This window comes from Eutrigla gurnardus (genome assembly GCF_963514095.1).
Source record: "Eutrigla gurnardus genome assembly, chromosome: 4".
Taxonomy (NCBI): Eukaryota; Metazoa; Chordata; class Actinopteri; order Perciformes; family Triglidae; genus Eutrigla; species Eutrigla gurnardus.
In genome coordinates, this window is record NC_139918.1 from 27,309,347 (window position 1) to 27,333,280 (window position 23,934).

At 44.3% G+C, this 23,934-nt stretch overlaps 1 protein-coding gene across 3 annotated transcripts in view; it reads left to right on the forward strand.

The window, feature by feature from the left end:
- The first annotated feature begins 1,146 nt into the window (after nucleotides 1-1,146).
- tns3 (tensin 3) overlaps nucleotides 1,147-23,934 on the forward strand; it is a 32,468-nt gene continuing 9,680 nt past the window's right edge. Inside the window, exons 1-13 of one of the 3 annotated variants that reach the window (XM_084006834.1) lie at nucleotides 1,147-1,502; nucleotides 9,216-9,396; nucleotides 9,558-9,608; nucleotides 9,990-10,112; nucleotides 10,212-10,276; nucleotides 11,150-11,233; nucleotides 12,114-12,226; nucleotides 12,990-13,050; nucleotides 13,149-13,224; nucleotides 13,311-13,440; nucleotides 14,202-14,267; nucleotides 15,219-15,320; nucleotides 20,123-21,334. In XM_084006834.1, the coding sequence (XP_083862960.1) occupies nucleotides 9,247-9,396; nucleotides 9,558-9,608; nucleotides 9,990-10,112; nucleotides 10,212-10,276; nucleotides 11,150-11,233; nucleotides 12,114-12,226; nucleotides 12,990-13,050; nucleotides 13,149-13,224; nucleotides 13,311-13,440; nucleotides 14,202-14,267; nucleotides 15,219-15,320; nucleotides 20,123-21,334 (2,233 nt within the window). In that variant the 5' untranslated portion in view covers nucleotides 1,147-1,502; nucleotides 9,216-9,246. The remainder of the gene's footprint in view (nucleotides 1,503-9,215; nucleotides 9,397-9,557; nucleotides 9,609-9,989; nucleotides 10,113-10,211; nucleotides 10,277-11,149; nucleotides 11,234-12,113; nucleotides 12,227-12,989; nucleotides 13,051-13,148; nucleotides 13,225-13,310; nucleotides 13,441-14,201; nucleotides 14,268-15,218; nucleotides 15,321-20,122; nucleotides 21,335-23,934) is intronic. The other 2 variants (XM_084006835.1, XM_084006836.1) reach the window with 2 other exon arrangements.

The window sequence follows — 23,934 nt, forward strand, 5'->3', positions numbered from 1 at the left end:
ATTTTCTAGTTGGAAAACTGGGTTTCTGAAAAGCTTTATGGTTCAGTTTGAGGAGAAAGCTATATCTGTTACCTATAGGTGGTGCTAATTGTCATGCTAAAACTTTAAAGGTTTTTACATGAGAAATGAAAAACTTAAATGAGGTCACATACTTGGATACAATGGGAATATTATTAACCAGAAAGTCTTATTTGAGTCCTTAGACAAAGCCAGTCAAAGCTTCAAAATAGATAAATGATCAATAGCTTCACTATCGTCACAAAATTCAATTTAAATTTTTCAAAATTAACAATTTTTTCTTTTTTTTTTCTTATTTGTGGTTAATGTTAAATATTTAGTTCCCATCACAAGATCAGCTCTTTTTTTTATTTTTTATTTATTTATTAATTTGCACAATAAAAAAACAAACAAAAAAACAAAGGCAACATAAATGATAAATACATCCCAAGGAAATTATTTAAAAAAAAAAATTGTGAGATTAAGAAAACCCATAGGGGCTTGTTAAGGAAATCTCACCTCAAGTATCGTAAAATGCAAGAAAATAAAATCTGAAGATATGATATGTTATTAAACTAATTATTATTAAAGTAACAGCCTCCAACAACAAAAACGTTGTGGGAGACGAGAGGAGTCAGGAGTAGAATGAGTTAATGAGTTAAAATGTCTTTAATGAAGCATATAATGGAGTTGGGGGTTGCTTTAGTTGTTGATTTAAATATATAAGATCATATATAATTGCCAGTGTAATCATATTTAAGGCAACCAAATAACTTTCCTCATCCAGTGCTTGTTTTTTAGGTTATTTTACCGTATTATATCTAATAATATAATATTAAACTCATTACTACACCAGTTTATTCTATATTTTATATTATGTTCCCTCATTGTCTCCACATGTGAAGGGTTTTTTGGGGGGCGGGGTGGCTGAATGAAGTCTGCGTGTGGGGGGGGGTGAGAACAAATGGGAGACAGGCGGGAGGAGGAGGAGGAGGGAGGAAGGGGGAGGGAACAAGGTGGAGACGGCCCTCACAGCGGCGGCAGCAGTGGGAGGACTGAACTAAACTTGCATCCCGTGCCAGGACTTGTGGCGCGGCTGCCCCCGGACCGGAGAGAGGAGGAAGCGTGCAAAAGGGGAGGGAGGAGGAGGAGGAGGAGAGGAGGGGGGGCAGCGGGCAACAGCAGGAACACAACCGGCGGTTCGGGACTCGAGCGACGGCTTTCGACTCGATCGGACACCGAGGAGGCCGAAGGGGGGGAGTCCAGCTGAGAGCGCATTCCAGCGGGGGAGAAATGAGCCTCTCAGCCCGCACTAAGCCCGTGTGACGGGGGACTCTTTGATCCGGACTTCAGCCGTCTCTCTCTCTCTCTCTCTCTCTCTCTCTCTCTCTCTCTCTCTCTCTCTCTCTCTCTCTCTCTTCAGCTCTGACTCACAAAGGGACGCAGAGCAAGAAGAAGAGGAGGAAGAAGAAGAGGAAAAGTGCTCGCGTGCAGTTTGGAAAAAGGTAAGGTAACTTTTCAATCATGAGTTTGGTCACTACTTTAAAACCAGGACTGGGACTAAGCCCCCCCCCCCCCCCCCCCCCCCCCTCTTCTTTGCTCACTTTACATTGAGTTTGCACATTTTATTTAAAAAGTGCAAAACAGGCGCACTGCTGTCTGTGTTTACTTTGGCTCCCACTAAAAAAAAAACAGTGCTGTGTGTGTGTGTGTGTGTGTGTGTGTGTGTGTGTGTGTGCTCCAGCTTCCTCCACTGTGAACACAAGAGAAGGGACTCATTCAAACTGACCCCAGCACTGATCTTGTGATGTTTTTTCCTTCTCCTCCTCCTCAATGTGAAAGAGCATTATTTAGAGTTGAACTCCCGGAAGCCACATTTAAAAAAAGATGTAATGTCTTCCTCAATTAACTGTGTTTTTGTGATGGCTGTAATTTGGGGTTCCTTGCTGTTGTGGGCTCTGATGTGTGTATATATTTTTTATACGTATATAATGTGAAACATATGAGTGGGGGAGTCTCTAGAGCTCCAACAGAAAACCCCTCTGCTGGATGTTTGGACCCCCTCGGCTTGGTGGATAAATGATGGAGATTTTTTTTCCTCCTTTTTTCTTTGAGCTACAGCTGCTGCGTGGTATTTGCGGCCCGAGGGCTGTGTGCTTCTCTGGCAGCCATTGTTGATGACATGTACAAGCGCCCTTACATCACAACAGAGCTCTCTTCACCTGAGTCGCCTCGCTGCGCTTGGAAACCACACACAAACACCTGCATTTACACCTTTTCAAGCAACACAAAACCAAAAATGAACGTTTTGTTCTGGTTTGTTTTTGCAGGCGAAACTTTTTTCTGTTTTTTTTTTTCAAGATTAGCTTTAATTACAGACCCAAGCGAGACAGGAGAAAGATTTTTTTGAAACCGGCAATTATAGCTTTTGTTGGCGGTTCTATTCTGAGGTCGGTAGTCGCATTGAACAATGTTTCCCCCTCAAGGCGAAAGGAAATGTGACAGAAAACCCCAAAGTGTCAGGCGGTGATTACAGCAGATGAATAGGGGCATCCTAGATAGAGTGTGTGTGCGTGTGTGTGTGTGTGTGTGTGTGTGGTTTTCAGACAGGTGTGTTGTTGTTGTGAGCTGTAAGCACAACACTGTGCTGTTTCCTCACCGTGGGAGGAAACAGCGTAGGGAAACGGCGGTGCCACTTGGCCGACATGTGTGAGCCATTAAAACGAAGTGAAGGAAACCTGGAGAAAGGAAGGAGAATGGAAGCAATAAAGGAGAAAAAAGAGAGAGAGAGAATGTAATCCGGTTCTGGAGCGCATTCCACTATGACCTTGGGACAGAAAACGGTAATTAGGGAGTACGTTTTAGGAGCCTGAAGGGTGCTTGGAATCGCCCAGGGCTATCATTTTTATTCCCGTGAAAACGTGGGACAAACGCACGCTGGAGTTCCAGGGTTGCTAAATAAACAGCTTTTCCCCCTCCGATACTTCTCTCATGGTTTCGTTTTATTTCAGTTCTTCTGTCGAAGCCACAGCGTAAACATATTCTTGACAGGAAAAAAAAAAGAGGCCAGAACAAACCGTGGCCTTGTCCCCTCTCCGTGGCCCTGTTATGTCACCGTAGACCGTGTTATCCACCGCAGTGTGCCAAGAATGAACACTGGTCTGGAGCCTGTGTTGAAAAAGCCGATGGTATCGAGGGTTTTTTAGGTGGCTGGTTAGATGTGAATGCTAAATACCAACAACTCCTGTCATCTGATGTGGTAAACCAGCCATGAATAGGTCTCTTCATGTGCAGTCAAACAAAGAAATGTAGCCCCAATTGAAGTAAAAGAAAATATAGAAAAGGGAAAAAAGAAAGGCCCCCGCAGGCAGCCAGACTTCCTGAAGCATTTATGGCACTTTTAGGTGTTGCTCGGGTGCAGCAGACGAACAGTTTAGGAGATCATTAATCTTTCCGGAGTCTCCCCAAAGAGACATCTTATGTGGAGCTGCCCCCTTTTTTCCAGAGGTGCAAAAAAACACACACAAAAAAAACGATCCGGCACGATGCCGGGTTCGGTGAACTTTATCACCCAGATTTGAATCGAGCCTCCAACCTGTGGCTTGCTTTGGGGTTGGCGTTTGTTTTTATATTCTCCCTATCAGTGAGGAAAATCAGTGCACCTACTATTTTTATTTCATTTCAGACACGTCATTTAACTTTAATTGACCTGTTAAAAAATTTGAAATTGCCTCAAAATGGAGGCTGTTGCCACAACATGTCAATCATAAGCTAGAAGCCGGAGCCAACAGAAGCAATTGGGTCTGATTTTGGAGTGTGAAAGGGGTCGGGGGGTCGGGGGGGTTGATTGCTTTCACATGTGTGCAGGCCTAATGTTTGTGGACATTTTTTTATTTCTTTGGTTAATGAAAAACACTTTGCACCTCTTTCTAATTGGGACCCGAACCATTTAGATATGGATTAGTCCATTAGGAAATCTCCTTCTGGGAAAACTAGACCACTAGAACTGGAATGCATTTCTGCCTCATAACAGTGAGTCCTCGTCGCCTTGGAAACTAACTTGGTGCTTTTTGTTCAATGCAGTAGCGTCGACATCCCCGTGATGCTTTAAAAGAAGGTGTGCATCCTTTACCTTCAACTTGGTGTTTATTTTCCTTCCTTCATAGGAAAAGGAATATCTAAGAGTTGCAAAACATGCAACTCTTAGATATCAAGTGAAACTTCCCCGGTCGATTACTTGCATTGAGACGATTGTTTTTGTAGAAATATTCTGCATATTCTACATGCAAACAAGTAAAAAATAGGTGCTAATTTGCAAACATTTCAGTATTATCTTTGGATAAACCCAGGCTCAAAATTTTTGTTTCATTTTGTTGAAATATTAGAGTTTTAAGGGAAAGAATCTCTTTGTAGCGCTCCATGAATCAGAAAATACTGTCAACGTCCATGAAAAAAAAAATATATTTTTGTTCTATAAATCAGGCAACAACCCCCGCCTGCTTTCGGCAACTCTCTATGTTTTATCCCCTCTCTCACTGTTTTGTCTACAAATATGTAAAAGCAATCTTGCACGATGATGACGGCCACACCGATAATCGCTGATGGAAAAGGCAGCCGGGGAGAGTGCGTACAAACATTCGAGTAAATGCATTCGGCTTCTGCGGTCCAACCCTCCCAGGCTTTGGGAGGGGGGGTAGTCTTTTATTATTTGTGACAGACAAGCATGCAAACTTTTTGCCAACGTGTTGTCACCACAGTTGGGGCCTCGAAAATAAAAAACAATGATGAGGTCACCGTTTGGCACCATGGAAGCCGTGGTTATTCAACCCATCCGGCTCCGACTAAGTGAAGTCTGGATTTTCGGAGGTTTACGTTCACCTCGCTCCTACAAAATGGAAGATCCCGATGCGGCACCGGGGGCCAGGTGGAGGGTGTGGCTCCTGAAATAGAAACTGGCTCCATCCCAGCGGCTTCAATGCGCCTCCCTTCCTCCATCGCTATTTTTTGCTCATGAATGGAATGTTTGATTCGTTTTGTTTTTCGGAAGATGAAAGTTAAAAAAAAAAAGGCTTTTGGAGTGATGGTCACGCATGTGTTGATGCGGCTGACAGCACGCACACGCAGCCCAGTCAAGCTCTTACCTGCAGGGTGTTGGAGGGGGGGGCAGACACACCCTAATCCCCCAACATCCTGACCTCGGTAAACCTGTCGCAGCTTGTTCTGCAGTAGACCTGGCAACCCGAAATCTCCCCGCCTGCCCCCCTTTGCTCCTCTTACCAGCGTTTGCCTCTCCCGGGTGCCATGGGTGGGCTCGGGATTTTGCAGTTCCTTGGCACTGCTTATTCTGCCTTTTGTGAGCTAATGCTGCGCCTCGAACCGGGAACAAAAGCAGTCGGGGCAAATTAAAGAGCAATTATCTTTTTAGCGCATGCTCGGGCAAGTTGCTCACGTTAGCCCCGAACGATGAGTGGAAGAAGTGAGAGGTCTAGCAGGAAAGAAAAAGTTTGTAGGTGATGAGCTTCAAGACAATATTTAGAAAATGATTATTTATTTTATGAAGCTTAGCTATTTATCCTCCATCTTCATGGGTTTTATTTGAGTTGTTAGTTATGTAATCAGTTATTTCAGTTTGTGTTTTTCCATTATTTGCTCTTGCGGAGAGTCATGTCTGTCCGTTAAATATGAGGCTTAGAAATGTTTTGAAAAGGGTCAAACCACTGAACCAACTATTGATTACCATCATTAAATGTTTTGAGATTTGGGGAAATTCACATATTCGCTGCCGAGAGTTTGACGGAAAGATTTATGGTGCGTTCCAGTTGCGTTCGAGCTCCGAGTCAGAATTTTCAACTGGAACGAGCCCCGAGGTCGGATTTCCGACTCGGAAAGTCGGACAATCCACACAAGCCCGAGTTGACATTTAAAGATGATTTGTAGATGTAGCCATCTTGTTTCCTCTTCCGTTTTTGGCAGTTGGCTGCTTTTTTCCGACTTTGTCACTGAAACGCTGATAACTCGGGTGTGACGTCATTCCCAGCTCCAGCTTCCGACTTCCGAGGTAAATGGAACGCACCATAATACCCTTACTAACGCTGCTAACGTTACTGCTGGTAGCTTGTTAGCTTGGTTTAGCATAGAGGAAACTAGCTAGCCTGGTTTTGTCCATACAAGGTGAATAAATAAATGTAACAGCACATCCCCAAAAAAGTGTTAAACCAAAAAGCAAGCATGGTTTCACGGGGTGGACTGTTTCTTTTGGTGTAAGCAAGTAAAAAAGATGCTAGGCTAGCGCAGAAGCTAAGAAAGAGCCCAGCAAGCAACCACCCATGTCCCATTTCACACTTTACAGTTTTTGTACATATTAAAACGTGAAATGTTAAATGCTAAGCCAAGTGTGCTTGTGGGCAGATTTTCATTACAGCCAGATTAGCTGTTTTCACGTCTTTATGCTACCGGCATATAACGTTAGCTTGATTTTTTTTTTACCACACAGACGTGCAAGTGGTATATTTTCATCTAAATCTAGGCCCAAAATGAAAGTACTAAAAATACTACATTAAAGCGGATCTTTATCCACCAAGTAATGTTTTTGTTGGTAAGTGCCGGTTAGCTCGGCCGACCTTCCCACCTCTGGTCGGCTACTTTGACAGACGTGACTGAGCCTTCTTTCCATGCACTGCCCTGGAGAGACACCCGGCCTAAGTACTGGCCGACCTCTTCATTAATTTCCCATTAGTCAACAGTTTTCCCCTTTAGAGTCTCGTGGGGGGGGGGGGGGGGGGGGGGGGGGGACTAACCCAGCCATTTAGTTTCCAACAATCCCTGAGGACCTCCGCCGCCTCCACCAACACCCGGCCCCGTTTCCCGGAGTGATGACCTCTTCACACACATGGCCTCTTTCATTCCGCTCCGAGGGTCGCTTTAAGCCTCGGTTCTACGCCGTCCCCTGGTTTACCCCCCCCCCCCCCCCCCTTCAAAGTGCCGGCCACTAGCCTGCAGTCGCTCGCAGACTTAATTGACGGATGCATTCTTGACCGCCGATCGTTCAATCACAACAAACAATCGGAGTCATTCAAGAGGGACGATGATATCTTACGCTAGCTGTAGGAATGTGTGTCTGGTTGTGTGAAATCTAAAACATTCATCAAAGCCCCGTCGGTCCGTTGTCTCACTTACAAATGCTGCACACGACGATGAATCAATAATTGTGTCTGGGCTTGATTTGCTCTGTTGATAATGATGTCATTTATTTGTAAAATACAGTAATTAGTATGGATTAAAAGCAAAAAGTACAAATAAAGTATATACAATTCAAATAAATAAAGTAGGGACTATAGTACAAGGGTAATTCAACTACAAACACAAGGCAAGCAGTACACACAAACAAACTGTACTTCAACTAATAGTGCAATACTATCATAAAAATAGTGATGCATATATATAGTAAATAACATAGTATATGTAGTATGATACCATCCAGACAACAGCATTCACCAGAATAATGTTTGTCTGTATAGAGTATAGAAATATGATATTGTACATGATGTAAGAAAACAGTGTAATATATTAACAAATGTTATAGTATAGTAATACAGCAATATAGCATATACTATATATTACATGGAGAGGTGGGTTAAAATATCGATATGGCAATATATCGTGATACTTTGCCGCCCTATACAATATCAATTTTTCAACTCCAAAGATAAAAAAATTAAAAAAAAGATTCATGTTCATGGAATGCAATACTTTATCCTTTTTCATTTATTCCAGTGAATTTCATGGGAATTAATAAAATGGAGAGGCTGTTTTGAATGAAATAGTTTTGACTCAATTTGTCCTCTGATCAATATCATCTGATGTACATATACAGGTACTTGTGTTTTCATCTTTATTTATATCGCAATATCGTGATATCATGATACGTATCATGACCAAAGTATCGTGATACCTATCGTATCGTGAGGTTCTTGCCAATACTCACCCCCTAATTACAAGTATAGTATTCTACATTATAAACAATAATTATAGTGATTATTTGTTTGTATGTTTTGTGGAATATTTGCAAATCAGTCCAACAATATATATCAGGTTTGGTCAGAGATAATACATAATAATACATAATAATAATCATTTTGTAATAATAGTAACATTTTTTATTTCATAAAATGTCAGATATGTTTGACAATCCTATTTGAAAAATAAAAGAAAGAAGCAATAAATCCTCACGTGTAAGAAGTTGGAAACAAACACGTCGATTTAAAAAAAACGAACTATTTTTTGTTTCTAACGGCGACGGCCGCAGGCAACACTTTGCTCTCCTCCGGCCGACGACCGGCACCGAGCACACACAGATGACTAGATAAGAGAATAAGGGGTGTGTGTGTGTGTGTGTGTGTGTGTGTGTGTGTGTGTGTGTGTGTGTGTGTGTGTGTGTGTGTGTGTGTGTGTGTGTGTGTGTGTGTGTGTGTGTGTGTGTGTGTGTGTGTGTGTGTGTGTGTGTGTGTGTGTGTGTGTGTGTGTGTGTGTGTGTGTGTGTGTGTGTGTGTGCGGGGCGAGACAGGCTCTCTCTCTCCAGACCACCGCTGCAGGAAGTGCACGGCCATGAGGTCACAGGGACACGCCATCGCTCGGGGATTTACAGCAACTGGTTCCGACCGGAATAGTTTGAATGTTTGTTGTTTTTTGTCACTGAGCGACATTGGAGTGCAGATAAAGTGGCGCTCATCCCTCACATTGATATATATGTGTATGGGGTCGCCCTTAAAGTTGGAATAATTTGTCTTTTATAGCTCCAAACAAATGTTATGCATGAACTAATTTCACCTGGACACATAATGTAATCATTGTACGTGGTAAAACGTGATAAGTGATACATTTAAATGGGAATAAACAGAGGATTGTGTCTGAAAACTAAATGTTACAACTTTATGGGCAACTGTGTGTGTATGTGTGTGTATATATATATATAACCGGTACAGTGTTTGTGAGTCACGCTGTTGACCGTTTCTGTGCAAACAAGACACCCTCTGTCATGCAATCTGGAACCGAGGTCACCCTCTAAAGATACCCGCGGCCAACTCAGACACAATGACTAAAGCCGAGGACTTTGACCGCCAAATATTGACTCCAGCAAAGTTACCACAACCTGAAGTGAAGCAGGAAAGCTGCCAGGTTATTGACGTGTGTCTCTCTCTGCTTTCTGATACTATCAACAGTTAAAAAAAACGAACAACAAAAAGCTTCAGGATGGAGGAGGGATACGAGCTCGACCTGACCTACATCACGGAGCGCATCATCGCCGTGTCCTTCCCCCGCGGCTGCACGGAGGAGGTCTACGCCCACAACCTGAAGGACGTCACGCGGATGCTCAAGTCCAAGCACGCGGATAATTACCTGGTCAGTGTCATCATCCCCCCCTCCCTACTGTCTCACCTTGAAAATGTGCCGAGGTGTCAAAGTGCAAAGCAGTGTCGACGTTAGGGGCGACTCTGACTCATGCACGGATCTAAGTAGACAACGTTTGACGTCGTTGGCTTTGTCGCATGTCTCTCTTTTAGATTATCAACCTGTCGGAGAAAAGACACGATCTCACTAGAATGAACCCCAAGGTGAGTTTACGGTGTCGACTTAGTTAGTGGTGGGACAAAAAAAATCGGAATATCGATATATCACGATACTCCCTGCTTGCGGTACGTTATCGATACACTGCCAAATATCGACATTAAAATAAATAAAATCAATCCATTCCTGCTTTTGCCTTTTTCACTCCTCCTCCTTGAGATACATTAGATATCGTGATGCATTCGTGATTTTTTTGCAATATATCGCGTATCGTGATATCATCGTTATCGTGGGCAGAATATCGTGATATTATCGTATTGTTACTCTGTGATTCCCACCCTGATCATCTATAATATAAATGATAAAATCCCAGCAGATCTCGGTTCTTCCTCTTCGATCAGCTCATTGATCGGTAATGTGTTTTTCAGACTCTAGATACCGGCTGGCCCGACATGCACGCTCCGCCTCTGGATAAGATCTGCACCATCTGCAAGGCCATGGAGAGCTGGCTCAACGCCGACCCCCTCCACGTGGCGGTCATACACTGCAGGGTGGGCATCTCTTAATTAAAAAAACTGTATATGCTTCCTAAGTTTATTAAAACCCCTGAAAATCTTCTTACATCAATCATATTTCCTGTTTCTCTTCAGGGCGGCAAGGGTCGAATCGGTGTCGTCATCTCATCCTTTGTGCATTTCACTGACGTCTCCGCCAGGTAAACCCGCCACTTCTTCATGTTTACTATAAACCTCGGTTATCATTGATGATGTCATCAGCCCCCCCCCCCCCCCCCCCCTCATGTTCATGAAGACTTGATCCGTAGACCACAAGACCACTACCTGCTTTCATTTACGGGTCGGGGTGATTCAGAGAGTGAGTCAGAGAAAAGTCAATTCTAAAGGAAAACCACACAGTTTAAGCCACGAATTCCCCCGTATTGAGTTGCATGAATCAACTTTGGTTAGTTACCGTAATAGGCTTCTGGCCACGGTTTGGGTTTCATGAAATCTATTCATTACGAAGAAAACTGTTTCGTTGTTGTTGTCTGAGCCGGGGGGGGGGGGGGGGGTTAGGTAAGGCGAATGTTTGAAAGACAGAGGGCAAAAAGAGGAAGAGATAGGAAAACAATGAGGCCGATTTACAATGGAATAGATTCACGGGGGGTGAGGAGGGTGGGGGGGGGGCAGAGAGAGAGGGCCGGGCGGGCGAGGAACAGAGCTGTGGTGAAAAGGCTCCAGCTCTTGTTGGTTTTAGCTCCGTCTGAATAGCAGCGCTGTGCACACTCTGGCCTCCCTCTCTCCCCCTCCATGTTTACTTAAGGCTGCCATTCTCTTCCTCCCCCCCCACACCCCCCACCTCCCTCCCCTCACCGCTAACTTTCACTCTTGTCCATTATTATGCGTGCGTACGCATTTGTGTGTTGTCCCAATTTAAATTGGGGTTATAACGCCATTCAATTATAGAGTGGTAGGGTGTGATCTCCCTCTCTCCCTCTCTCTCTCTCTCTATCTCTATCTCTCTCGCCCTCTCTGGAGTCATAATTACACCAGAAAGTGTTTAATGTGTCTCTCCCTGTCTCCCTCCAAAGTGCTGATCAGGCTCTGGACCGCTTCGCGATGAGGAAATACTACGATGACAAGGTCTCGGCTCTGATGACGCCTTCGCAGAAACGGTAAGACCGTAAAATTGGAACACGCCCCCTTTTTTCTCCATAGCAACAGGTGTCCAAACACATTAAATGTCCCAGACCCTCCTGATCCAATACAAACCCTGTAATGAGGACGGGACGCCCCGAGTTTCAGCACCAAAGCCAAGATGATACTTGTTGCAACACGTTGCTATGACGACTACAAACACGATTTCCTCAAATTCCCTTTTTCCCCAAAGAAGCCAAACTTCTCAAATGTTAAAGTAATAGTTTTGAGGAAACTCACAAACATTTTGAGGAAACTCACTTATTCACTTACTTGCCGAGATCGAGACGAGAAGATCGATACCGCTCTTGTGTCTGTGCGTTAAATATGAAGCTACAACCGATTAGCTTAGCATAAGACCGTTGTTAGCATGTGAAGCTAACGGCTACTGCTCAGCTTCATGTTCAACTAACACACGAGAGTGATGTCGTTCTCCTCGTCTTACAGCAAAATGAGATTATTCTCCAAATGGTTGAGTCTGAGATAAATAACCCTGATGATGTCATAGTGATGTCACCAGGGTTATCTCAGGTTTTTTTCTCAGCGATTAGATTTTAAGAGTTACAAACTAGGAGCCTCAGTTCTGAGAGATGTGAGCTTTACCAGGCAGGGAGGGTCGAATGGAAGAGAAAATACAAAACGACAAGTTGCATTATGGGAAGTGTAGGATCCAGTGCAAGTGGAGCTAGACCCACATGAAAAGCTGGTATATCTCAGCTCCATGTTTCACCAATAATATTCATAATTCTAAATTTAATTTGGGCTCATCTGCTGTAGTCATTAAAGTGAAAATATATGATTTAAAAAAAAACTTGAGCATGTTTTCTGGTTTATTTGTATTATTTCCATCCACCTCAGGTACGTCTGGATCCTCAACAGTCTCCTGAGCGGATCCATGAAGATCAACGCCTCACCCTTGTTCCTGCACTGCGTCATCCTGCACGGGATCCCAAACTTCGACGCCACCGGAGGTTAAAGTCGCGTTGTTTACCACTACACACAGCTGCCCTACCCTCCCCCCCCAATGGAAACAAAGTCGCTGCCACCGTGACGGCATTAAAACAACCACATCAGAGTCGCTGCAGTAAACAAGACGGAGACTTATCTCTGCTTTATATCTTTTTTTTTTCCAACACACACATGCACTCAGACAGATAGAGGCTCTAGACAGAACCAAGGAGGATCTTTACGGGGGGGTCTCCTGGTGAACCCGTGGGAGTTCACACCCGTGTTTGCATGTAAATTTACCACTAAATCACTGACGCAACAAAAGAGATGAAATCCCTTTTTCTCACAACAACGGCTTATCACACTCGCTGACATCAAAACAGTCTGAGGATCTCACCCAACAGGCTGCTTAGAGGGGACGAATCCACACACTTGTACCATTTATAATAATTATTATAAAACATTTTATACGTTGGCGCCTTTCAGGACACCCAAGGACGCATTTTTTATATTTTTTTCATACTTTATTTTTATTTATTTTTGCATGTTATGGTGTAAATAAATTAAATCTAGAGAAAAATGGGGGTAAAACAGGTAAAAAAAACACCTTACAAAAACATTAATAAAACATGAATAAAAACAACACATTCAACAGTAGTAAAAGTAAAATCAAGTACTCAAATTAAGTTAAAACATTTAAGTCAATGGTGAAAGTTATGTCTGCTCATCTAAACGGATGTGATTTAATGAGTTATTATTTATGAGATAAATGTATTTTCTTTCCAGTGTGTCGGCCGTACATCAAGGTCTACCAGGGAATGCAAACCGTGTACTCGTCTGGGATCTAGTGAGTAGTAGTGACCTCACACATGTAGAACACACTGTTTACGTGCTGATTCTTGAGTTATAATATATCTGCGACTCACATGTCCCGTCTGTTTGCAGCCACATCGGTCCGAGCCACCGAGACCGGGTGTGCATCAGCCTGGAGCCGGCCCAGCTACTGAAAGGAGACATCATGGTAGGAATAAGAACCCTATCAGGGTGACATCAGCGGGCTGATTGTGGTCATCAGAGTATGTGCATTATGTTTTTTCCTTCTTGCAGATTAAATGCTATCACAAGAGCGACGTCACGTCGGATCGGGAAGTGGTTTTCCGGCTGCAGTTCCACACGGGAGCAGTGCAGGGCTACAACCTGATGTTTGAGAAGGAGGACATGGAGGCCGCCAACAAAGGTGAAGCAGCAGGTCTCAACGTGCCGCCACGCTGGGTTTTTTTTTTTTTTACAGCAGCATCTGCAGAGGAGGAGGAGGGGGGGGGAATCGTCAGACAATCATGATTCAATTATGATTTCAGAGGGTCACCATCGCGATTATTATTTTTTATCAAGTGCAAGACACGGACACAAAGTGTATACAGGGATATAATGTCTTTTCTTTTTCTTTTCTGGACTTATACGAACATTAATGAACACCCCCCCACCCCTCCCCCCTCCCATTGTCCTCTTATACGATCAAAGTATATCATGAATAAGTAAATAAAATTACATACCTGTAAAATAATAGTTAATTAATATATTTAATTACATTTTTATACATAAAATATATCTATTTTAATATATAAAATATATATTATATATTTTATATAAACCAAATAGATAAAGTAAAAAATGATAATCACCATTGCGATCATGAAATGATTAATTCAGTGCATCACTATTTTGGATTTAAATACATGAAGTTGGAATAATTTGCATATAAGCTCAATACAAATGCATGAATTCATTCAAACGTAACAGTGTATATAAGAGAATTTTTCCTTCAAATCTTTCAAACCATTTGTAGGACACAGTTGATGTGTTACATTCCTTATAGAAAATGTGGAAATGTTTTTAAACAAATCAAAAATAAATAATGGATTAAAGACTTTCCTGCATCGATGCAGAATCGCTCAACAAACATCACTAATGGCGTCCCCGTGTGTGCTTTCACTCCAGATCCCAGATTTGCAGATTATGCTAAAGTGGAGCTGGTGTTCTCCGAGGGGCCGGAGAAGATCCCAGGTAGGAGCCCTCACTTTTTCACTTTCTTCTTCTGGGGTTTGCTACAGGGAGCTTTTTTCCTCCATTCACCCCCCCTCGCCTCCCTCGCCCCCCCGGGGAGAAGGGATGTGGAATGCTGCAGAGGGGAAATGTAGTGTGAAGTGTGTGCTGACAGAGAGGTAAAGAAGCCCAGCATGTGGGGAGGGAGGAGCTATGCTGTGTGGGTCTGAGTATGTATGCAATGTGTTACATTTGCTATAATTCTTGTAGTATAATTTAAGGTCCCACGGTTATGATTTCAATCTACAAAAAAATACATTTTTACATGTGAAGAGTTCATACTTTCACCTCAGTGCAGCAACAGGGAGGAAACGGTTGTTTAAGCTCACTAATTATTATAATTATTATTAATAATAGTTTGTTTTAGCCTTACAAAATACCAAAATATAAAAACAACTAATTCCCTTTTCTTTTTTTTAACTACAGTCTAGCTTATTCCCCCTGCTCCGGTCTTAATGCTAGGCTAAGCTAGCCGCCTCCTTCTCAACTTGCTTTCGGCGATAAAACAAAATAAATGCTTTTCCCAGAATATTAAACTGTTCATTTCAGGCCTTTTCATGCCTCAAAAATCTTTGTCAAATTGTTTTGATGTATTTTCAAGATTTGTATCATGTTTAATATCCGTTTGATATCAACTGTTACACGTATTATCATAACAAAGTGAACCCATATATACACAAAAGACAAATCAGCATAATGATGAATAGTATTTTGCACAGATACCTACTCAAATATCTGCACCGAGTATCCATGACGACGGCCGATCTGGTATCGGATACCATGATATGATTAAAAAAAAAAAAAGTGAAGTTCCTTCCATCACAAAGATGACTTCATCCCCAGTATTTAATCTGCTCCCTGTGTTGTAAAGATAAAAACAACAGCATTGTGTTTTCTTGGGGGGTCGTTCAGGTGCTGACAGGTGGCAGAACGGAGCAGATGTTATTGTGGACTACAACACAGCAGACCCTCTGATCCGCTGGGACTCCTACCAGAACATCTGCGACGGTGAAGGTACGGTTGCACCGCTGCATTCGTCACCACATGACTCAGAGGCTTTCCAACAATGTAGTCTGACGGATCAAAATATCCGCCGCTGTTTTACGACGGGAGGAAGTGTGCACAGGGTGTTATTTAGACGTTGAAGGGAGTTTCCAACCCCCCCCACTCCCTGCTTTTCCACTATTCAAAGTGTTTCAGAAACACACAAAGCTCACTTTTTCTCTCAGGGAATTAACAAAACACAGCGGGCTCTGAGGACGGCAGTGTGATTGAATTAACATGCAAACACAGGCTTGGTTTATGTTGCGAGCATCGCTAGTGGGAGTTAAAACCCAGGCAAAAAAACAAAACTTTTATTTTGGCGAGGAAAGGAAAGGAAGCTGTACCTTTTTTAGCTTGCAGTGTGACAGCGGAGGGGATGCTGGGTTCAGACGGAGAGCAATTAGTTCTCAAGAGATTTCTATTTTGTTGTTTCATCAAATGAATAGGCAACGCTTTAACCACACACACACACACACACACACACACACACACACACGCACACACACACACACACTCAGAGCCACCCTGTCGGGGCGTCCTGTCCTAGCTGCGGTTGTTTCTCTCTCCACTCAACCACAGAATTCACAACAACCTCCCAGAATAGAGCGACGTGGTGGTAGTAGCATTAAAAACACACATCCACCCTTTTTCCCAGTATTTCATTGAGTGTTTTTATACGTTCAGCTTGATGAAAATGAGCTGCCTTTTTATTTTATTTTTCATTTAAAATACTCCCAACTCTATATATACTTTTATGCACACCTCTGGGAAAGCAATGAAAACGCTCACATTTAAGAACAAAGCAAAGGACATAATATATATATATATATATATATATATATATGTATATAAATACACTGTTGCACATAAAGTTGGAATATTTGGTTTTCAGACACAATCCTCTGTTTATTCCTATTTAAATGCATCAGTCATCACTTGCAATGATTACATCATGTGTCCAGGTGATATTAATTCATGCATCACATTTGTTTGGCGCTTTAAAAGACATTTGCAAATCATTCCAACTTCATGGGCGACCCTGTTTCTATATAAATAAAAAAAGAAAGGAGGGTTTTTTTGTTGTTGCCTCTTGCCTTGATGCCGAAGCATTCATGTGGGATATTTACAGCCTTGTGTTCTCATGTAAACACTACATCTGAGACTGGGAGACTGGGAGCTCTGTTGGAATTCTGCATCTACTTACCAGCGAGCCCAGTTTGACTCCGCCAGGCTGTCACTCAGGAGCAGGAAGTCTGGGAGGGAAAAAAAACAGTTTGCCACCGTTGTGCTAAGGTTGTGAAAAGAAAAGCTCATTTACTTCAATGGCTTTGTGCGTCCGTCGGTGTGTGTTTATCCCCACGTGTGAATGAGGAGATGAATTATAGACCATTGGAAGCTCGTTTGCTTGAGCCGAAGCCGGTTGTTGTCTTTTTCGTGGCTCGGCTGCAGAGATGAATGTAGTTGATGTTGGAATGAGAAGTGTGGTCACGCATGTGAATTCATATTTTTTTCCACTCACTTCTAGTTGGTTGTGGGAATCGTCACTGATCCGATTATTAAATGATTTCACGATGCATCTCTATTTTGGATTTAAATATAATGAGAATCATTCCTTCAAATCTTTCAAACCAATTTATATTTGTATGATACAGTTGATGCGCTACGTTACTTATATCAAATGTGGAAAGATTGCCACAAAATATAAATATTTGGGGAAAAAATTAAAAAATGTATTCTATATTTTACTGCATCGATACAGAATCGTTCAACAAAGCATCACGATGCATCATAGATAATAATTCTACTACAGTTAATAGCTGTGCAGGTGATTAGTGATATTTTGTTTCTCATATTTCTGCTGAAACTTTCATACAATGGAGATGAATGGCATTAAGTTTATGGAGCTCACAGCACTGAAAAATGAAATTAAAAATAAATAATTCTGATTTCATACAGACTATTTCTCTGATAGAATGTAGTTCCAATGAAAACAAGCAAACATCTAATATATATCTTGATATATATCTAATATGGGTGGGTAAAAATATCGATATGGCAATATATTGCGATACTTTGCCGCCCAATACGATATCGAGTTTTTAACTCCAAAGATCTATTAAAAAAAAAAAAGATTCATGTTTAGACGCGTTGTGAATGCAGTACTTTATCATTTTTCATTTTATTTTCAATATTTATTCCAGTGTATTTCATGGGAATTAATAAAATGGAGAGGCTGTTTTGAATTAAATAGTTTTGACTCAATTTGTCCTCTGATCAATATCATCTGATGTACATATACAGGTACTTGTGTTTTCATCTTTATTTATATCGAAATATCGTGATATCATGATACATATCGTATCGTGACCAAAATATCGTGATACGTATCGTATCATGAGGTTCTTGCCAAAACTCACCCCTAATATCTCAAGTATACAAGAATGCAAAACTCCCAATATTACAGTCCATATCATAGGAAACGTGGAAGACTAAAAAGGTTATTAAAGATATGACGAACATATTTGGAATAGAAGTTCCTTTAGTCACATTGTACTCAAGGCGTATCCCCACGTGAGTTTATGACACACAGCATGACTGTGTCTTCAAAAATACGTTTACGAGCGGCGTCACACAGGAATGGCTGCGGGCGAGAAACAACGAGCAGATACAACGTTCCTGGATTTGAGGAGGGAAAACAGAGAAAACAACAAATCCAAAGTAACTGTTCAGTGTTCGTGATATTAAATATATCTCCAAAGTGAGCATGGAAGAAAGTTTTACCGTCTCCATGTATCTGGTAGGAGCGGGGAAGGGTTGGGTAATTGCATATCCATACAGGAACCGGACCTCCTCCCCGCGAGAAGCAGCTCTGAGGATCGGTTCTTGGCTTTTCTCTTGCCGCTCTCTGCACTGTAATTGGTGGATTATTCAGGGACTCACCACAACAACCGACACGATGATTTAAACGCTTCGACGGATTCTCTTAAGCGAAGAGCAACAGTCGGTTAACCATCTTAATGCGGGTGTAATCCCCATAGGTTAAACTGTTTTTTTTTTATATAAAAATAATGGTTGAACCCCGTCATCGAGTTGTAGGGGTTCACATCTGTTTCTCTGCAATATATATTCGTTCATGGGATTTTCATTTTTATGACACACAAGAGTGAGAGAGAAAAACAACTTCTGCTTTTGCTCCAAGTAGAAGGCGAGGATTGCTTTAATTAAAACGTGTCTTTTTACAGAGTAAAAAAAAAAGAAGAAAAAAGTCTGGAGCTGCAGGAATGTTGTTTTCTTTCTCTGATCCTCTACGGGCCGCCCTCTCTCTCCCTCTCTCTCTCTCTCTCTCTTTCTTTCTTTCTTTTCCCTCGTTTTTTTTTCCTCCCCAGTGGGGTAGTTCCCCTAATGCAGGGCAAGAGGTCGGGTTACCGCGTTCCTTCCGACCCGCCTCCACCTTGTAGCCCCGCCCCACTTGTTTACATTCCTCTACCCTTATTTGGGCATCTCAAGCCCCCCCCCTCCCCTTACACTCCTTGTGTGGAGTGCAAACACTCTCACCTTCCTAGCAGAGGAAGAAAGCAGGGGCCAACTAATCTGTGCCCGTCCCATTTGACCCTGAGCATTATCTCCTGGCGAGAAGCCATGCCGGCTCTCGGGCCTCTTTTTTCCCCGTTTTTTACCGGAGATCGAGTTTTGTGCACTCACCTGGAGGTAAGAGATATTTCTTCTCGAGACAGATGGGAGGCCCCAGGATGGAGGGGAGGGGGAGGCAGAGAGGGGGTGAGGAAGATGGCCTGCGTTGGGGGAACATCTGTCTTGAAGACCTGCTTGCACCTCACCAGGAGGAATGTTTACGAGAGGGATTTGTTGGAAAACTCCCGGCGGAAACTGACCTGAGACCCGGCCGGATGCAGGTTCAGCTAGTGTGTTTGTGTGAGCGAGGGGGGGGGGGTGAAGCTATACATACAGGAGAGGGGGAGGGGGAGCTTTTATCATGCGTGTCTGGTATTCAGATCCTCCAGTCATGGTTTGACTGAAAGGCAAGTACTTAAGGTGGATCGAGGGAGTCGTGTTCCCGCTCTCTCTCTCTTTTGTTGAGGAGGGCGAGTGACAGCGAAGCGGCGAGTATTTGGCGACGCGGCCGTGAGTTAACTTCTTCTTTTGTGATGGATTTTTGCAAAATGACAATTTATCTTCGTACTTGTGAGGATTAAGGCAGTTGTTTGGACATATGCTTGGGGGGGGTGGGGGTCAAGGGTCAGGCGAGAGGGGAGTAGGGTTGGCTTAATCGCAGCAGGGTGAGGAATGCAAGGGGTCAGACTCTGAAAGGTCCGCCGCCGTCTGACTTGTGACGGCCGTTACGGCAGATGTTATATAACCCGGCGAGAGGAGGAGCGCTGCTGCTGCACGCTCCGGCACCTTGGCGCTTCACCTTGAAGTAGAACATGGCGAGCGTGGATTTGAGTGGAAATAGCTTCACGATGTTACAAGGAAGGGATGTGAATCATTTCTGACACATCCGATATGGTGATCACATGTTTTTCTCTGTCAATGTGTGTGTTTTTTAGTCTGTTCTGTCTGGAATGTTGTCTGTTGTCAGGTCTGGCGTGACGTGACTGTGCATGTTAGCCGAGTGCTGTTTGTCTGTGGTTTTTCGTGTCCGTCTGTGCTGCTGCAGATGTGTGTGTGTGTGCGCGCGTGTGTGTGTGTGTGTGTGTGTGTGTGTGTGTATACCAGCTGACCGTATGAAGCGCTGCATCTCTTCTATCTTGCAGCGCCACGCTCTGCAGGCCTAACCCGGGACAAGGCGGCGAGCAAGAGGAGCCCCGGCGGCGGCGGAGGAGGAGAGGCGACGCTGGGCCGAGGGGCTCGCACCACCTCCGCCACGTCCAGCCCGGACCACAGCGACCACGCCCTCTCCGTCAGCAGCGACTCGGGCCTGTCGAGCACCTCTCTGTGGGCGGACAGACCCACGCCGGTCCCTGCCCCCCCCACCACCAGCACCACCAGCACCACCAGCAGGCCGAACCACGGCCCCAGCCAGCAGGAGAAGGTGCAGCTGAAGCGCCTTTTAAGCGGCTTCGGTCTCGAGGAGGCCTCGCTGGGGGAGATGGGCGATCAAGGCCCCAGAGTGGCGGTCCAGCAGGTGGTGCCGGCGCAGGTCCACATCAACGGGGACCCCAGACCCCGAGAGAGGGAGACGGACATCCTGGACGACGAGGTCATCACGGGTCACGACCTGCACAGCGTGGACAGTTTGGGGACGCTGTCGTCCTCGTGCCACAAGAGCAGCCAGAACTCCCTCCTGTCGGACGGCTTCGGGAGTCCCGGGGGCGAGGAGCAGCAGAACCAGCACCACCTCCACCACCACCAGCACCCTGCAGCGCCTCCCATGGAGGAGTACGAGCGAGCCTACGCTGAGGCGAGGCGGGGCTGCCTGGGCTCCAGGAGCAACTCGGTGGCGTCCGCCAACCCCGGCAGCGGCGCCCCCGCGGCCAAGCAGCACGTCTACCGGCAGGGCAGCTACTCCACGCAGTCCTGGGTCCGCCAGCAGCAGATGGTCGCCGCGCAGCAGTTCATCTACATGCCCGAGGACGCCAACGAGGCAGAGAGGTACCCGGGGAACAAGCGAGGGAGCAGCACGGAAGCAGCCGGGGACGCCGCCGCCGTCGCCACCACGACCACGACGACGGACGCAGCACCGCGGAAGGAACAGGCCGCGCTCAACAACAACAACAACAACGCCACAGCACGTGACGAGGAGTTCAAATCCCTCACGATGGACATCGACAACTCCATCGACCAGCTCAACCAGCTCATCATGGACCTGGATCCCACGTTTGTGCCGGTCTCGAGCCGAAGCGGCGGCTCCATCAAGAGGAACGGCGGCACGCACGTCAACGGCTCGGCGTCCAAATGCCAGAACGGCATCGATCTCAGACTCAAGGACAGTAACACGGCGGGCCTGAAAAGCACACAGCAGACAGGTAAGACAGATTTGGGTGTGGTGGTGGTGGTGGTGGTGGTGGTGGTGATGCGTGGAAGTGTGGTTGTGAGGTCATGAGGTCGTGAGGTCGAGAAGGTATAAGTAATGGAACAGCTTCGGCATGGTTCGTCTCCGGCAGCAGCAGCGTTGCTTCTCTCTCCTCCCCCTCCTCACCCTTGGCGTGTTTTAGTGGCAGAAATAGCCGGGTGGTTGCCAGGTTGTTCAGATGTTTTCAGTATGAATCGGAGGCGAAGGAAGGCGCCGTCCGGACTTGTCTGCATGCAGCGATCTGACTGGAGAATCACTGCGGTTTACACACAGAGAGAGAGAGAGGGAGGGGCGAGCGAGCAGCTGTCATCGACCCTCTCTGATCATCTCCACGTTTGATTTTTGTAAATATCTGTATTCCTCAGCGAGCAATCTCGATAATCAGAGTCCTCAGCGGATCAGACCTTTTTTAAAACTCCATTCCTTTCATTTAACGTGAGTCATCTGTAAAAGATGCTATTGTGTCTGTCAAGTTCAAATCAATGACGTGTTCCTGTGATGTTGTTCTTTCTTACAGACGGGGGTTGATACAGTAGACTACATTATTTTCCACTTTTGTATTTGTGTTGAAGCTGATTTGGGGTCAGATCCTGGTCTCATAACGCTCACAGAATGTGTTTCATTAAGTGTACGTGGGCCTCTACCACCAGGTTGTAAATGTGTGGTAGTAACATACATCCTGCTCCCATGCTGCAGATTAGAAGTTTTTTTTTCCCCCCTATTAGAGAATATTCATACTGGATTTTCTCCAGCGAGGTGGAGAAAATGCAGAAGGCTGTCTAGGTGTTAGTGGGTTTGTGTGAATCACACTCTCGGCCTGGACGTGTGGTTACAGGGGGGGGGGGGGGGGGGCACGAGGCGGCGAGGCCTGAGGAATTTCCAAAGGAGGAACAAGTGAGGCCCGGGGGTTGTGTGTGTTTTTTCCATTCGAATCCAAAGGCGTACCTGTCTGTGCATATCGGCTACACGGGAGCGTCATTCCAAGAAACTACGGCTTTGTTTGCTCGCTTGCTGATAACCAATAGGAAGTAATGGATTGTTGTTTTTTAATGTTGGTTTTTATCCGTTTGCATCAGTGAGAGACATTCTGGCCGGCGGCGTTAAGACTTGAAGATTAGGGATGTCCCGATCTCATTTTTTCGCTTCCGATCCAATTCCGATATTTTCATATAGGTTCCGTTCCAATCCCGATATTTCCCAATACCGGTTCTCCGATACCGATTTCCGATATCAGTTTTTATTTCATGGGAAATATTAAATATGGATCGGCCATGAAATTGAATTGGATCGGCCGATCCACCTTAAAAACCTAGAATCGGTATCGGATCCGGACATCCCTAATGAAGATGTTAGTCGTCATAAAGAGGGCTGGTTGGATTACATGGATTTTTTTATGCTTTTTGGCTTGAATTTACATCCAGTGTCCGTGTGACTGTAACTAGACCGGACATGCTGTTCCTGCTGGGCTCATGTTGTTGTTGTTGTCACGGTGACGAAGAGGAGAGGATGGGAGATGGAGGAGGACGGTTCCGGTTTTTACGTTGTGTCGATCGGCCTGATGAGAGTAAAGGCTGCAGTTAAGTAAAGCTTGCAGGAGTAATTTGGTGCTTTTGGGTAACTTCATGGCTTCAAGGAGGCGTTGGCATTTTAATTCTATTTTTCTTCTTCTTTTTTTTTATTACAGTTACCCTACAAACAACATCACGGCACATTTAAGACCACAATATGTTTGTAAAAATGCACCTGCAGCCGTCATTTGTGTTTCTATCAGTATTCACTTTAGGAATGTTCGTGCTTTGTTATGATGTTAAATGATAAAATTTTGGATTATGTCAGATTATAATGACATATTTGTAGTCTCATTTAGCCACCACTTTATTAAAAACATGAAAATCTGCAAGATTCATAGAAGGGGGATTTACTGACGTATTTAAAAATAAGTTAAATCTGGTAAACTTGTGTTAAGAGACCTTATTTCAGGCATCGAACCAAAAACCCTGTTGACTTTGAGACGAGGGAACGGGGAGCAAAACTAAAACTATCTGCTGTCTTCACGGGAAGCCCAGAAAGTTTACAGTCCTGCAGCACTCTATGAATGAGGATGAGCGAGTTTAAACAGTGTATCTAAACATATTACGGGAAACTTCATAACTACAGAAATCATTTCTAGCTCAGATAACCAGATGGAGAATCTTTTTGACGAATCCAATGAATAAAAGACCCGAAGCATTAAGGAGTTAATCACATTGATGCAAAGATCAATATCACAGTAATCACTGTGATCCTGATCATTGATCTGCAACGGAGCGATCCAACTAGAGACTTTAAATAGACAAAAAAAATGATGACCGGAGATCCATCGCTTGCCTTCATGTTTCTCAACCCTCTTTTACAGGCTTTTTTTGTCATGCATGCAGTGATGCATCGCTGCATGCATGACAACTATGTCACTGCCCGTATCATACCCCCCCACCCCCCCTGGACAAAGTGAGTAATGACCTCCGGAGTTAGCCCCCCCTCCCCTCTGCACCCCATTAGCATTCTTTAGGGCTG